At 51.6% G+C, this 11,073-nt stretch overlaps 4 protein-coding genes across 4 annotated transcripts; 2 read left to right on the top strand and 2 right to left on the bottom strand.

Moving 5' to 3' along the window:
• Positions 1-187: 187 nt before the first annotated feature.
• N7468_009462 (uncharacterized protein) lies at positions 188-2,049 on the bottom strand (the record flags this gene model as incomplete). Its single annotated transcript, XM_058478758.1, has 5 exons — positions 188-233; positions 290-542; positions 599-688; positions 756-1,848; positions 1,915-2,049. 5 exons carry the CDS (start codon positions 2,047-2,049, stop codon positions 188-190), a joined length of 1,617 nt encoding a protein of 538 aa, XP_058327088.1.
• A 604-nt stretch (positions 2,050-2,653) lies between these two features.
• N7468_009461 (uncharacterized protein) lies at positions 2,654-5,039 on the top strand (the record flags this gene model as incomplete). Its single annotated transcript, XM_058478757.1, has 7 exons — positions 2,654-2,785; positions 2,836-2,884; positions 2,962-3,584; positions 3,755-3,879; positions 3,927-4,125; positions 4,196-4,494; positions 4,832-5,039. The coding sequence occupies 7 exons, from the start codon at positions 2,654-2,656 to the stop codon at positions 5,037-5,039; spliced, it is 1,635 nt and encodes a 544-aa protein (XP_058327087.1).
• Positions 5,040-5,685: 646 nt separating this feature from the next.
• fbx15 (F-box domain protein) lies at positions 5,686-7,655 on the bottom strand (the record flags this gene model as incomplete). The annotated part of the gene is made up of 2 exons (XM_058478756.1): positions 5,686-7,425; positions 7,500-7,655. 2 exons carry the CDS (start codon positions 7,653-7,655, stop codon positions 5,686-5,688), a joined length of 1,896 nt encoding a protein of 631 aa, XP_058327086.1.
• Positions 7,656-9,251: 1,596 nt separating this feature from the next.
• On the top strand, positions 9,252-10,845 carry N7468_009459 (caspase family protein; the record flags this gene model as incomplete). The annotated part of the gene is made up of 5 exons (XM_058478755.1): positions 9,252-9,633; positions 9,686-10,423; positions 10,477-10,498; positions 10,588-10,757; positions 10,820-10,845. 5 exons carry the CDS (start codon positions 9,252-9,254, stop codon positions 10,843-10,845), a joined length of 1,338 nt encoding a protein of 445 aa, XP_058327085.1.
• Between the last annotated feature and the right edge of the window lie 228 nt (positions 10,846-11,073).

The raw sequence follows: 11,073 nt of genomic DNA, 5'->3' as shown, positions 1-11,073 counted from the left end.
TATCAGTTTGCCATTCAAATTGGCAGCTGTTTAGTCCAGAAACGAGAGGCCTGAAACATCTAGAGGCTCTAAGGAATGAGTGACGGTCTGAATATGACATTCGGAACTTGTTCCTTTCGTAAGAAATGAACTATTCAAATTCCTCCTACCGACTGCTATCTGCTATCGATTTCTGAAATACTAAAAACTAAACAACCAACTTCTCACCCGATTTCATTCCAACAATCTTGTCACTATTGGAAAGTTCCATGTTAGAGACAGAATCAAGCAAGGACAGCGGGCAGCTCACTTCTGAATTTCTAAATCCGCGGCCTCGATGACCAGCTGGTTGCGCTTCCGAGAGTATCTGTACGCGCTAAGCCATGGACCCTCAAACACCTCGTCGAGCTCCTCAACACTCAGCCCCGAGGTTTCAGGAACCATAAAAAAAACGTAGACTTGAGCTAGGAAGCAACAGCCCGCGAAGAAGAGAAATGCCCCCCAATTATTAGTCGCGTCCAATAGTGAGGGCAGTGCAAAGAGCATGGCAAAGAAAAAGAGCCCTTTGAATATAGTTAGCACCTGTGGAATAGCACACATGTCATGGAATTTCTCATACAGTGGAAGCACTGGGAAATAGCTCCTCCGAAAGACCGAATTCTGTTTGGCCAGACCTCGCCGCCGAAGAGGTATGGTAGCATATATAAACCTTTTAGTTGCATGTGTAAGCTTAGAAGACTGAGCTGAAGGAACCCTTAGAGGTGGGGGGTTCTTACCAATAGCATATCCTAGAGCATGAATAAACATGAAAGCCAATGCACCCTGGGAGGAAGCGGTGCTCGTCGATCCGGCCTGTTCGTACTTGAGATAGACGCCCAGGTATATGTCGGAACACATTTGAAGACATGCCCCCAGCATCAGACACCGCCGCCGGCCAATGGAATCAACGAGGAAGAAACAGGCTATCAAGGTGAAGAAGATTTTCGATGTGCTGTACATTCCGCTCAGAAACAGGCCGTGGGTTGTGTCCCCTGCTTGGCCCAGCAATTTAAGGATGGGAATCAAGTAGGAGGTGATTGAATTGGCCCCTGATATTTGAGCAAGGGCAAACGAGGCAAAGGTTTGTTGAACCCGCCGTAAGTTGGAGCGGACGGTAAATGTCTCCTTGACATTGCTGATGAAGAGCGACGAGGTGCTCGAGTGGTCTCGTTTCTCTTTCGCAATCGCCATCTTTATCTCCTCGATCTCGAACTTGACGCGAGGGTGTTCAGCTGGCAACCCACGTATCTCGACAAGCGTTTTCACGGCTTCATCGTGCCGATCGACCATCCATAGCCACCGCGGCGACTCACACACGTAAAAACTACCAGCGATAAGGAGGGCAAAGAATACGCACGGGGAGAACCACACGACCTGGTACTGCAGTCTGCTCGGTACTATATGGATATAGCAGCCCATGACCGAGAACACGGCGCACACAGAGGCTATGACCATAAATACACTATACCAAACCGACAGAAGTCCTCGGATCTCGGTGGGGGCGATTTCCACTATGGCCATGTTGCCCACCACACTGAGAGGGCCAATCCCCAGCCCGCAGATTACTCGAGCAACCCACAAGCCCGTCAGTGTCGGCGTGAAGCACATCACAAGCTGCCCAATCATCCATATCACGGTATACAAGCGCCATGACCAAAGACGCCCAATGCGGTCATTCAGGAACCATGATAACAGCGCTCCAACTCCTGCGCTAGCAAAGGGAATGGAGACGAAGTAGCGCAGCTGGCCTGCACTGCTATTGCTGAAGCCAAAATGACCCTGGAATCCAGGTAGATCAGGTATAGGTAGAGGATGACGACTGGTCCCAAGCTATTTCGAAGCTTCAGTCTAGTGCCCAAAGGGGAATTTTCTGAATCACTAGATATACTTACCCACGGGGAGGGATGAGGTGGCATAGCACAGTGCCGAAAGCAATAGTTTCTTGTTGAAGATCAATGGCCGGGGCGCTGCACGTATTTGTTTGGCGTATAAGGCGATAGTTGAATCAGTGAATATCTCTTTGAAAGCCATTTTGGAGATTGAAAACGTCCGATCAGGGCAGAAGTTAGAAAAAGGCTTCTCTGGCCAGGGCCAGTTGCACTCTTTATCAAAGCCATCAAGTCCGACTAAACGGCTCTATGATGAGCGGAGAACAAGCTACCACGGCTGTGCATTCTGAATAGGATACAATCTATGGAGCGAAAGGCCGGTCGGAAGAATACGAGGAGCCAATGGGAAGCGCAGACGCGGTGTTATCGAAGAGTAGTGGGACCGTGAGTCCTGCGGGAGCCTCCGAGCCTCCAACGGGCGATAAACTGTGCCTTGGAGGCACGATCACGATAAAGGGTTTGAATTATGGAGATGTGCTTATCTTTTGCAAGATAGGAGCTAGTTGGCCAAGAGGCTCCATGGCTATGGTTTCTAAACCACATTCAAGCAGCGCCAGACGTACCATAAGCCTGAAGATAAAAGTTCCCCACAGCAAACGCTAGGCGATATGGCCCAGTTATGCCTTCAGGATTCCGCTTTGGGTGCCCCGACATATTCCCCGCACGAATGCAAGACCCTTTGGCCTCTCCGTACTCTGCCTAGTCTGCTGGGCGTATCTTGAACACACGAAATCAAAGGCTAACATATGTTCTTGGACCTGAACATGTCGCAGAATCTGGCCAACTCAAAAGGCCCGCTCCAGAGAGCACCCCAGCGGAACCGGCATGGCCCGAGGATGATACTGGCTTGTTTAAACTGCAAGGACCGAAAACTCAGAGTAAGTAGCATATTCTAATGTGAAATCACCAGGTCTCTGATGGATCATAGTGCGATGAACAAGTCCCTGCTTGTAATAATTGTCGACGTTTCGGCATCGGTAGGGCTTCCCCGACTTTGTGCTTTGCATGTTTCATCTATGGTGGACCAACTTCCCTGATGCTAATGAAATTCTAGTTTGCTTGGTGGAGGATCCAGCAACAAAGCGCCACCAGCCTCGGAACTATCTTGAGACTTTAGAGCACCGGGTGGCACAGCTAGAGGGCATTCTCCAACGGCAGAGCAATCATGATGCCAGCCATGGGGATTCACATCACGAACTCTCTTTATCGGATCTTCCCTATGACTTTATGATAGGTGCTGCCACCTCAGAAGATGCGCCTCGCTATGCTTCACAGTCCCTCCCGCCGGCCGTCGAAACGCAGGAATCACTGGAAATGAATGATTTAGTCTCGAAAGTGGGTATGCTGAATGTCGCTGCCGGCGCAGAACCTCATTACCTGGGGCCTTCCTCCGCTGTGAATTTCTGCAGAATAATCAGCCCGGCTCTTCTTCAAGCAGTCCCCAGGCGGCCTGACTCAGGGCTCGGGCAGCAATCCGAACCGGCCGTTCCATACGCGTGTCCGTTTCCAGATGCGAGGACTTGTCTGCAAATGAGCGACGCATATTTCCAACATATTCACCCTCAATACCCCTTTCTTCATGAGCCTACGTTCAGGGGCTGGGAAGCGAAGCTCTTCTTATCGGAAGCCCCTGACCCTTCGGATTTGGATTCGAAGTCCACGTTCTTTCTTTATATGGTAAGCCCAGCACTTCACTATCACAACTCTCACACAAACAAATTAAAAAAAAAACCTAGGTTTACGCTATTGGGGCATTGATATTGCCCCACTCAGGACTTCAACCAGAGGTATCGTGGCTCTGCGGCTTTTGATGATTGACATTTGGATGTATCCTGACACTCTTCTAGCGACTCTGTGCTTCTGCCGAGCTACATGTCCAGGATGTATTGCGACTTGAATGCCTGGAGACTGTCCAAGCGTACTTGTGCTACGCAATTTACTCCCTTCGGTCGCCCACTGGGACGTCAGTGTGGTATGCATCAATACGCCCCTACTTATAACGGCAGCTAACCTTGGTAGGAGATTCTCGGGTCTAGCATTACGCCAGGCCATTGAGCTTGGGTACCACAGACATGGAAGCGTCCTGGGGCTGTCTACTGGGACTCTACGTTTCGAACTACGCAAGCGAGCATTTTGGTGTGCGTGGACAATTGACACCGTCGCCGCAACGGTCTTGGGCCGACCGCTCTGTCTGCGTTCTGAAGATGTGGACTGTGAAGTAAGATTCCTCAAAAATTTTCTGTTCTTTGATTTATGATTCCTGATTGACTTCCCACTCGACTTTACAGCTTCCTTCCGATATCGATGACGAATACATCACCGACCTCGGGAACACGGGACAGGCGCGAGGTGCAAATAACCCACCCACGCGCATAACCAAGGGGCTTTTCACTTTTCGGTTACGTAGGCTTTGGGCGAGAATTCACGCCAGCCTATACTCGGACCTGTCTTTAAGCAATCCTTCTCACCCAACATACCAAGCCCGAGTGGCTGGCTTTCGAGACGAGCTCGAGAAGTGGCGAGCCTCGCTACCGTTTGTGACACTGCAAAAAGATGAACCACGGTGTCTGTTCACCAGCTCCTACTGGTACGATTTCTACTATAATCTTACGATATTGAATCTCTACCGAGGGCAGCTCACAGACCCCTTTCATTGCACGCATGACATTATCAAACAGTGCATGGCTGCTGCAGAGGATATTTGCCGGGGGCTTCGACGGCAGCTTGTAAACAAACGGACGACACCTACGTGGGGGGGCTCTGCGTGATTGCTTTCTAGCCGGATTGACATATATACACTGCCTCTGGTGTTCAAACGCCGTACCTGAGTCAAGCCGCCACGATGTTGTGAGCAGCACTTGCACGGACTGTACGATCGCCCTGGTGCTCATGGCACAGTGGCATGAGGCTGCTATCCCGTATAGGGACATCTTCGAAGCCCTTGCGGCTCGAACCATGACAATGTTGGTTGAAAAGAGCCAAGAGAATCTTCCTCTGCCTGTTACAGGATCGGAAGCGGATCTGCTGGATCCAGCAATGTTGCTACAGTGGAAAGCCGATATTTTCAGTCAAGGGATGAGCAGTAGCTTTGAGGAATTGCTGAATGGTTTAATCCACGATGTACCACACTGAGAGCGGACCGCGTGAAATCTCAATTTTCCTACAGCACAAGATGCTTCTCAGATTCATCCCTGGTGCATCGCAGTGCCATTAGCGTCACAAACCATCGTTAGGATTAAGGAAACGCTTGCATAGATGTCGTTGTTATGGATGCGCTAGCAGGAGAAACAATCCAGGCTGACCGTCCGCGGATAAGGTCTGAATGATTCGACTCGAAGTCAGGTGATGATATTAAACAATAAGCCTCCGATCGCCTCCGATCCTGGTTGCAACACTGTTGAACTCCACTGGCGACAAATTCCAGCACATGAGGCTCAACATCACAAGACCGTGCATTTGCCTTGGCCATGATTCCTCGCCCCTTGAATACCATATTTGAGGTCATTCAGCCTCACACTATGTTCATTGCAGTGATTGGAGGCGAAGAACTAACCTTGGACCGATAATGGTCTAGTAGTCGGTGCTCTCCTTGTTCAAATTTCCTCGTACGGAAACGGTAGACTGAATTGAAATTTTTGATTTTATTCCCGTAAGCGGCTCTGCATTCTGTAAAATTACGACGTTTCCTTAATTAATGTTGCTCGTCCCTACTGGCTTTTTTTGCGCTATGATCAATGCCACCTAAACCATAAGAACAGAATATGAACTCGGTACCACCTCATCGCAGCCAATAACCCCAGCGAATAGCCTCATAAAGTGGTTGAGATTCTCGTATCATCGAGCCATCCGACGAAGTTGGCCGGGGCACCTGGACAGGGAAGACCTGGTTGGGCAGAAGAGGGGACTTAGAGGCGCCCAAGGGGGTCATCGTTGAGAAGTGGATTTTTGGATCAAAACTGATCAAGATCAGAACCTTATGGCCTTCGGGAAGTCCAGGACATTGTATCGAATAGATGAGAGACCGCTCGTCTGCAACAGCATTGACTCCGGTAATGCGCATGCTGGGGCACAAGAGCCGGGTCAATTCTGAAGGCGCATCTTCGGCTGGCCACATATGCGCGCCGCCAGATATGAAACGCTCTTCGGAGTGCTCGACTGGGGTCCCGTCAAGATTCTGCTGTGTAGGTTTGAAGAGAAGGCCAGCTGGCCCATCAATACCTTCTTCGTCGATCGGGCATTTCCGCTTCCGTGAGACAGCTCGAAGTCGCAGGCGATCTTGGGTCCGTACGCCTGCGGTAGGGGGAACTGGGTCGTTTACCAGATCGACGAAGGTCGATGCTGAGAGATGATACGTGCGGTATTTTGTGCGTGCGGAAATGAATTCTTTGCGCTCCGCCTGGCCATAACTTGGTTCATATTCGGGGTGGTAGTGACGGCGAAGCCGCTTGGAGGGTCGTTCGTTGTACGGGCGATGGCTTGCTGTAGAGTCGCCTAGGTCTTTATCCACGGTCGCCGGAGTGATATCCTCAACGTCATATTCATCAGCAGTACTTGGACAAGGGAGTTGCTGAGTATAGTAGGTGCGGTGGTTCTCACTTTTCCCATCCGGCCATTCCCGGCGGCATTCAAGGATGACCAGCCGACCAGTTCTCTCGTCCGTGCGGATAGAAAGGTCCGTCCACATTTCATTAATAGGGCCCTCGCAGTGCTCACGACGCCACAGGCGTCCACTCCATTTGCGGCGGCTGTTGCGAGGTGCATGGCATGACCAATAGTAGAAGGAGGAGAATCTCTCATCTTCGTCATGATAGGAGGAGGAAAATCTCTCATTACTGTCCGAAGTAGGCAGAGTTGAGACTGCATAAAGGTTATCCCTATAAATCTCAAAGCATAATGACTGGCCGAGGTCTCCATCAGCAGTCCAGTCCAAAGAGAAATGGATTGGCTCGGATGATGAAGTGATATCGACGCCGAAGATAGACCAGATTCCATTAGAGCCCCCTACTGCAGTAAAGACGCCATACCAAAGATAGGACCGGCTATGTCGTACGAATATAGATGCCGATGCCGGCACAGCTCTCTGGAGTAGCAAGCGCCGACCTCGCTTCATCTGCGTACGCTGTGTCATATCGATCGCGAGTAGAGTGTCGTCCTGGGACCCGAGACCCATGACACGAAATACGACAATTCCATCTGCAAAGTGCAGCAGCTCAACCCGACCGGATGCATCTCCATCTGCAGGGCCAGCGTGTAAACGGGGGAGAATGTCGTATAGATCAAGGACACGTTCTTGGTGGCCCGCTGAATGCACGTTGAGCAAACGGAGCTCGTGGCCGACGTGGTAGCAAAGGAACCCCTGGTTATAGAGAAAACCTGTACCGTAGGCTGGAGCACAGGCCGAATAAGGAGCCGCAGTGGCGACTGCCTCGTGGATATCGAAGCGATGCCCAACCGCACTGCGATAGCCGGTCTGAGCGGTCAAGGCAGACTGCCCCTCTCGGGTGAACAGTAAGGCGCTCTGGGAAGCTTCGAGTCAGCCTTGGCCTAAACCCCAAGCGGTGTAAAGCTACCCGAGGAACTTGTCACGCCTACCTCCAGTGGTTTTTTTGCCAGCAGGTCACTCTTCATGGTTTCATGAAGGTGTCGGCTAGTTCTGCTGAGATTGACATAGTCGCGGTCATCCAGCAAGGTTGCAATTTCATAGAAGATATCAAAGGGGAGGGTGGCCAGCCCCCGGGCCGCTGGCATGGCTGGAGGAAGTCTTAATGCGACTCAAGAATATTAACAAGTGGCAGGCATGTTTGGTAGAAGATATTCTTGAAAGAAGAGTCAAAGAGGCAATGTGAAGGAAATTGAGCAGGTATGAAGCCTTGGAAGAGTTAGACGGGTTCGGTTTAAAAAAAAGAAAAGCACGGGTCAGTTTGAGCCTCAACAATTTCACGATTATCCCGCGCGTAAAGAAGGCGATGGGTTTCCCAAATTAGAAGACCGAGCTTCGCCACTCCGTCGTGGAAGGGTCCACGCCGATCTGAGAATGCAGTTGGTTGACACGCAATAATCCTGGGAGTTGGTTATTGGTCCCGGTGAGAAACCTTGAGGCTCTGCGTCGGTGTTTACGCTGCAGAATTCCATCGCGTCACGCTAACCGGTCATTTCTAGTCGGTGAAACATGGATGCTGATTGGGCGGGTCCTGTCATCCCCGTCTTGCAGTCATGATCGTCCCTAGCCTTGCCTTTTCAAATCCTCCCCCCCCAGGATTACCCTTTCCCCCCTAGCGGGGTCCGATTAGGCTGGGGCGTACGTACATGTTCCGAGGTTTCGATCGGCAGCCCCTCGCTATTTGCGGTTACGGTACACGGTTTTTGCTCTTGGGTGAAGCGGCAGAGATGAGGCTCTTTTCTCCCCTAGGCGCAAATTTTTAGACGTCGATCGCCTTTATAAGTGGGTCAGCCATGCGACACACGACACGAGCCCAGGTTACCGGTTTCAGCGGATGAGGCTAGTGTTATCTATCAATTTCAAAACTATACTCCTCTTCTACACTACTCATTGATCAGAGCGCGTATCCAAGTTCAGTACTCCCCGAGATGTGACGATAGTCCACCCCGCATCTTCTGGACGACACGAGACGTACCCCTCTTCTGTGTACGCAGTACGGGGGACTCAACTATTTGTCACCTTGGGGCCAATGCGGCTCATAATCCAAGGAAGCAAGCCACCATCGCTTAGGCTTTCCTTTCTGTTCCGAAAAGGATGCCACGGGCTGCTTAGAATAACAGATCATGGGTTCCACAGGGTTGCCCCCAGGTGGAATGTAGCCCGCCCTTCTGGACGTCAGCGGCTCTGTTGACGCCTGGGCCTCATTCTGGGAAGGGCCTGGCCAGGAAACCCAACCCCAACATAAAATTCATGACTCACCAGTGCAGTGCACCAGTGTTCATAACTGGTGGCACGTGCCGACCCTCTCCTGCAGAAGCAACAAATCCACGTGACCGGGACCAAACGTTGTTGCCTGTCAGCCCTATGGGTCTGATATGCCTCAGTGGAGCTTCTGACGTTGGTCAGTTGGATGTTGCGCTGTTTAAGTACTCCGTAAGGTTTGGTTTCTGCCGGAGGTTGTCCACGGTTCTTGAAGATTCTCTCTTGTTTGTTTCTATTCGAAGATCAACGTGACCCACCAGTCAGCCAGCCCTGTATTTCTAGACCCCGCCAAAGAAAAAAAGACTTCTTCTCTAAAAGTTCACTTCCTTCCGGTGCTTCCATTCGAACTTTCTCGCCTTCTTACTTGCTCGCGTTCGTGGGTTGCGTCTGCATCGCGTCTCGGGTTTTAGCAGATCTACCCGATGTCCTATTATCCTCCGCCTGGACCACCACCGGGGCAGGGGCAGCCTTGGGAATATCAACCTCCCCCTCCTCATTGGCAATCTCCGCCCCCGCCTCAGCCCTACCAAGGACCACCGTATGGAGGAAATCAACCATACTCGGTCCCAGGAGAATTTCCATCTCCACAGCCACCACCTCAACCTCCTCGCCCATATGTTCACGCCCCTTCTCCACAGCCATATGGCGGCCCTCCTCCACAGCCATATGGTGGCCCTCCACCACAACCCTATGGCGCTCCCTCACCTCAGCCTTATGGGCGCCCACCGCCATCCCCGTCCTACGGCCAATCGCCTCCGCCTCAGCCCCCTCGACCCCCATCGCAACATTTGACTCCTTATGGCGGTAAGACTGGACTAACTAACCTGGTGTCGACTCTATTTTAATTCCATCTTAGGTGTTCCGGCGAGCCCGAGGCCTAGCTCGCCTAATCTACCTCCGCGCCCGCCTCAAGAGTCTCAACACTTCGGGCCAGGCGCGCCATCGAATTATCGGTTTCAGTACTCGACCTGTACCGGACGGCGGAAGGCCTTACTAATAGGCATCAACTACATCGGTCAACCAAATGCCCTGAAAGGGTGCATCAATGATGTCGCCAATATGTCAACATTCTTGACCGAGCGCTTCCAATACCGTAGAGAGGATATGGTGATTCTCACTGATGACCAGCCCAACCCGCTGAGCCAGCCGACCAAAGCCAACATCCTGCGCGCGATGCATTGGCTGGTCCAGGGGGCCGAGCCCAATGACTCGCTGTTTATTCACTTCTCAGGACACGGAGGCCGCACGCCCGACTTAGACGGCGATGAAGAGGACGGATACGATGATGTGATTTACCCGTTGGACTACCGCACAGCCGGCCATATCGTAGATGATGACATGCACGCCATTATGGTGCGACCCTTAAAGGCAGGCGTCCGGTTAACGGCGATATACGACTCGTGCCACTCGGGGACTGCTTTAGATCTGCCATATATCTACTCCACCCAGGGCGTGTTGAAAGAACCCAACCTAGCCAAGGAGGCGGCGCAGGATTTGTTTAGCGTTCTCACCTCGTACAGTCAAAATGACTTCTCCGGGATTGCATCCACCGCCATCAATTTCTTCAAAAAGGCAACCAATGGCGGCGAGGCACGTGAGCGTACCTTGCGGACCAAGACCTCCCTGCCGATGTGGTGATGTTCTCAGGGTCCAAGGATACACAAACATCGTAAGTGGTTTTCCCCTTCTCAATTCGGTGGAGCCAGAGAGGTGTAGTAAGTGGCTCCTGGAATTTCCATCCAATCTAACTCCGATCAGCGCGGATACCTTCCAAGACGGACAAGCGCGTGGTGCGCTGAGTTGGGCCTTCATCAAATCGCTCAAGCAATGGCCCCACCAGAGCTACCTACAGCTCCTGAACTCGATTCGAGCGGAGCTGGAGGGCAAGTACTCGCAAAAGCCGCAGCTGAGCTGCAGTCATCCCCTTGGTAAGTTGATCTGCCGGTGTCACGACACCACGAGGATTCCGCGGCTGACTTCGCATCGGCAGACGTCAATCTGCGCTTTGTCATGTAGATCTGCTGATTTCAGCGAGAATGAGAAATTGAGATCACGGCTTACTCGCTTTCACCCGTAAAATTCTCCGATAACCTCTGCGCATCTCGGACTTCCTGCATGACCCCATCTCTGCGAGATGGACCGGACTTCGTTTCTTTTTTTTTTGCTTTTTTTTGCTTTTTTTTGTTTTTTTTTGCCGAGTCGGAAATACGAAGATCCTTTCTGCGGGGAGTGGATAAAGTGTAA

The sequence above is a fragment of the Penicillium chermesinum genome (genome assembly GCF_028974085.1).
Source record: "Penicillium chermesinum strain IBT 19713 chromosome Unknown utg000007l:1.0-2695246.0:1.0-2697696.0, whole genome shotgun sequence".
Taxonomy (NCBI): domain Eukaryota; kingdom Fungi; phylum Ascomycota; class Eurotiomycetes; order Eurotiales; family Aspergillaceae; genus Penicillium; species Penicillium chermesinum.
The sequence above is the reverse complement of the archived record's forward strand: the minus strand, read 5'-3'. Positions and strand labels throughout refer to the sequence as shown.